General features: G+C 51.4%; 3 protein-coding genes across 3 annotated transcripts; all 3 read left to right on the top strand.

Moving 5' to 3' along the window:
• Positions 1–673: 673 nt before the first annotated feature.
• LOC124374724 lies at positions 674–1189 on the top strand. Its single transcript, XM_046832891.1, has one exon. The coding sequence runs from the start codon at positions 674–676 to the stop codon at positions 1187–1189; it is 516 nt and encodes a 171-aa protein (XP_046688847.1).
• Positions 1190–1644: 455 nt separating this feature from the next.
• LOC124374723 (ATP-dependent DNA helicase PIF1-like) lies at positions 1645–2478 on the top strand. Its single transcript, XM_046832890.1, has one exon. It carries the CDS (start codon positions 1645–1647, stop codon positions 2476–2478), a length of 834 nt encoding a protein of 277 aa, XP_046688846.1.
• A 419-nt stretch (positions 2479–2897) lies between these two features.
• LOC124374722 (ATP-dependent DNA helicase PIF1-like) lies at positions 2898–3317 on the top strand. The gene has a single exon (XM_046832889.1). The coding sequence runs from the start codon at positions 2898–2900 to the stop codon at positions 3315–3317; it is 420 nt and encodes a 139-aa protein (XP_046688845.1).
• The last annotated feature ends 489 nt before the right edge of the window (positions 3318–3806 follow it).

The following is a 3806-nucleotide window of genomic DNA, read 5'->3' as shown; positions in this document are numbered from 1 at the left end:
GTCTCAAGCATGGCAGGTCGAGATGTTCGCGAGGTACGAGGAGGAGCGTCCTAAGATTTATTTCGTTTTCTCCCAAACGCGTTCTGCTGCTCAAAATTATCCTTGAGGATAGGACCACTGGACTAGCTCCTTGAAGCTCAACGGGGTAGGCAAGCTGGTGGGCAGGTTTTAGAGGACATCACCCGCGATGAAACAGTCCTTGGTGAGGGTGGGGTGCAGGCTGGAAAAGTTTTACCTCCCAAAGTTCGTTTACCGGTGGACCCAGATACATGAAGGTACATTTAAGAGAAACGCAAATGGGCCTTGTGTCTCGTCTGGGTTCACCTACGTTTTTCCTGACGTTCACCTTCAGTGCTACTTGGGAGGAAAATCAAGAAGGCCTGCCCTCACAACAGCGGGGCGCAGTGACCCCCTCAACAGCCTGCAGAATCTTCCAGATTAAACTTGGCGAACTCCTCCGAGATCTGCGCAGCGGAGCAATGTTTAGCCGTCCGGTTTACATCGTCTATGTCATTGAAATGCAAATGAGGGGCATTCCTCATGCCCACATTGTGTTTAAAATTGACGGCGATGGACCGGTACAGGCACGTGACATTGACTCCGTAATACGCGCAGACATCCCTTCGGAAGAGGAAGCCGCTGGAAGACTCAGGAAGTTGGTGCTGAAACACACATGATTCATGGTCCATGTGGTACTGACCACCGCACCGACTTCCTGTGCTGGGACTCTGCAAAGGGGCACTGCAACAAGTTCTACCCCAAGCCTGCCTGCCAAACCACCCACGTGGACGAGAGGGGGTTCGTCCAATACAAACGAGACTACACAAACGAAGGCTTTATCACATCACGGAGGAGACAGATCAAAGTGCATGATGGCTGGGTCGTTCCGTACAATTCCGCATTACTGCTCAAATACGAGGCGCACATAAACTTGGAGCTTGCTTCTACTCGTCGCGTAATCAAGTACCTCTTTAAGTACCTCATGAAAGGCGGTTCTCTCCAGAACGTAACCGTCACTCCCCTGGGGAAACAAGAGGATGAGGTCGAGCATTACGTGACGAAGAGAATGGTGGGTGCCAGCGACGCATGCTGGCGTCTTCTCGACTTTCCTGTGTCAAAGCTCGAGCCCACCGTTGAGTGTCTTCCCGTGCATTTAGAGGGCAAACAAAGTGTTGTCTTTCGGCCATAACAGCTCTCTGATGCAGTCACTCAAGCAAGCTCCAAGCTTATGGTCTACTTCAATCGCCCGCACCATGAAACTTTTGACAATGTCACGTACCAGACATTTTACGAGAAGTTCATGGTGCACACTAAGCGCCCACGTACTGCGGAATTGTACGAACACCCCGATGGCCATCACTTTGTAACGACTCGCCAGCGTGGTGAGCAGGTATGTAGGTTGATGTGGGTCTCTCCCAACCGAGGAGAACAATACTACCTTCGTATTCTACTTATGTCTACACCTTGCCGTGGTTACGTTGATCTTCTGGCTCGTGGCGGTCCTGGTTGCCGGACGTTTCAGGGACGTTAGCCCGCAATCTCGGCCTGGTGGAAGACGAAGAAGAATACAATCACGCGCTGCGCGAGGCATCTACGTTTATGACTGGACCTAGGCTCCGTTCCTTCTTCGTGATCCTCTGCAACATGGGAGCTCCCGCTGCTTTTCTGTGGGAGTCTTTCAAGAACCACCTTAGCGAGGATCACTTAGAAAGGAACCCTCTCGACCCTGAACTGGCGGTGAAACTTACCTTGATAGACATCGATCGGAGCCTCCGCCAGCAGGGATCGTGCTTGAAAGATCATGGACTCCCCTACGTCGAGGATGACACGACTGAGTTAGGTAGAGAGCTACTCAACTACGGCGAGAACCTCCAGCGAACCATCGTTGAGGACTGGGTGCCCAAACTCTCCCCAGACCAGCGCCGTGTGTTTGAGTACGTTCGCTCTCTGCTTCTCAACCCCCGTGACCGACGCACTTCTAGAATCATATTTCTGGACGGTCCCGGGGGTTATGGGAAGACCTCTCTGATTCGTGTCATCCTTGCGTATGTCCGTGGTTGTCGACAGGTTGCACTCGCCGTGGCTAGCTCAGGGATTGCTGCAAGGAACATGGCTGGAGGAACAACAGCACATAGCATGTTCCGACTCCCTCTAGACCTAGGTCACGGCACAGGTGTGTGGAACATCACCAACGGGTCCCAGCGAGCAGAACTCATCAGAGCAGCACAGCTCATTGTGTTTGATGAGGCCCCGATGGCACACCGCTACATCTTCGAGATGATCGACAGATCCCTCCGGGATCTCATGAATAGTAGTGTGCCATTCGGGAATAAGATCTTCATCTGCTCCGGGGACTTCCGTCAGATTGCGCCCGTCGTTGAGAAGGCTCGCACACCAGCTGATGTCGCGTGCGTGTCACTTCGGGCGTCACATCTGTGGCGACTGTTCACACTATTTTCCCTGACGACAACCCCATAGAACTAGTGGTTCCATTGACTACTCCAACTTCCTCCTTGGAGTAGGCAATGGAACAATAAATCCTTTACTTTTTGGAGAAGGCCGCGAGAGAGAGTCTCTCATTCCCCTCACTGGGGTGAGATGCCTCACTTCTCTCGCGGACTTAATAACGGATGTGTTTCCTCCTGGTGTTCTGCGAGATCCTGATCTTTGTGCGAGACGGGCAATACTCTCAACTCTGAATGTGAACGTCAAGGAGATCAACGGTCGCATCCTAGACCTCATGGACGGGCGCATTCATGAGTTGAGAAGCGCGGGACACCGTGGACAGAGAAGACGACGACGGGCTGGATGTGGACGTAAATCTCCTCAACCAGGCCACTGGCAAAGGAGTGCCAGATCACGTCCTGCGTCTCAAGGTCGGCTCCGTATGCTTAATCATGAGAAACTTAAATATCGGTGATGGACTCGTGAACGGCACCAAAGTCATTGTGACGGCGATCAGCAGCCGACTGATCACCGTCAGACTTATCGGCAACACGCAACCTATCGGAATTCCCCGGATTACGTTCAGGTTCGCGTTTGCCGAAGGATCGCCGCTCCGGGTTTGTCGCCGTCAGTTCCCCCTCATGTTGGCGTACTGCATGACTGGTCACAAGAGCCAAGGCCAGACAATTGAGTACGTCGGAGTCGACCTGAGAACGGACTGCTTCACTCATGGCCAGCTCTACGTCCTGTTGAGCAGAGTGAGACGTCCAGACGACATCGTCGTTCTTGTACCAGACGACAGAATAGTAGAAGGAGTTCTTTGCATAGCAAAGAATATTGTATATGACGAGCTCCTTCTAAACACTGATTAAGTCTTCGGCAGTAGGCTAGGGGATCTGCCACTTAAAAAAAACTCCCCGTCGTGATTTGACCTAGCAGTAGGCAAAGGGAACTGCTTTACCAAAACTCCCTGATGATTTCATTAGCAGTAGGCAAAGGGGACTGCTTCACCAAAACTCCCTGATGATTTCATTAGCAGTAGGCAAAGGGAACTGCTTTACCAAAACTCCCTGATGATTTCATTAGCAGTAGGCAAAGGGAACTGCTTTACCAAAACTCCCTGATGATTTCATTAGCAGTAGGCAAAGGGAACTGCTTTACCAAAACTCCCTGATGACTTTATTAGCAGTAGGCAAGGGGATCTGCCAGAATAAAACTCCCCGTTTTGTGTAAATATGTAAATAGATATGGTCTCTAAGTTTGCCGGCCTCCCCGTGGCGAGACTGGATACGCCAACCTCAATATCTGAGCGTTGGTAAACCGACGGGCAAACAACTGATTTTCTGTTCTTTTCAAAATTC

The sequence above is a fragment of the Homalodisca vitripennis genome, unplaced genomic scaffold (assembly GCF_021130785.1).
Source record: "Homalodisca vitripennis isolate AUS2020 unplaced genomic scaffold, UT_GWSS_2.1 ScUCBcl_9780;HRSCAF=18389, whole genome shotgun sequence".
Taxonomy (NCBI): Eukaryota; Metazoa; Arthropoda; class Insecta; order Hemiptera; family Cicadellidae; genus Homalodisca; species Homalodisca vitripennis.
This window is presented reverse-complemented; position numbering and strand designations above follow the sequence as displayed.

What these genes read in the sequence shown, in the direction of transcription:
- LOC124374722 (XM_046832889.1), top strand. Translation starts at nt 2,898, where the DNA reads ATGAGAAACTTAAATATCGGTGATGGACTCGTGAACGGCACCAAAGTC.
- LOC124374723 (XM_046832890.1), top strand. Translation starts at nt 1,645, where the DNA reads ATGGGAGCTCCCGCTGCTTTTCTGTGGGAGTCTTTCAAGAACCACCTT.
- LOC124374724 (XM_046832891.1), top strand. Translation starts at nt 674, where the DNA reads ATGATTCATGGTCCATGTGGTACTGACCACCGCACCGACTTCCTGTGC.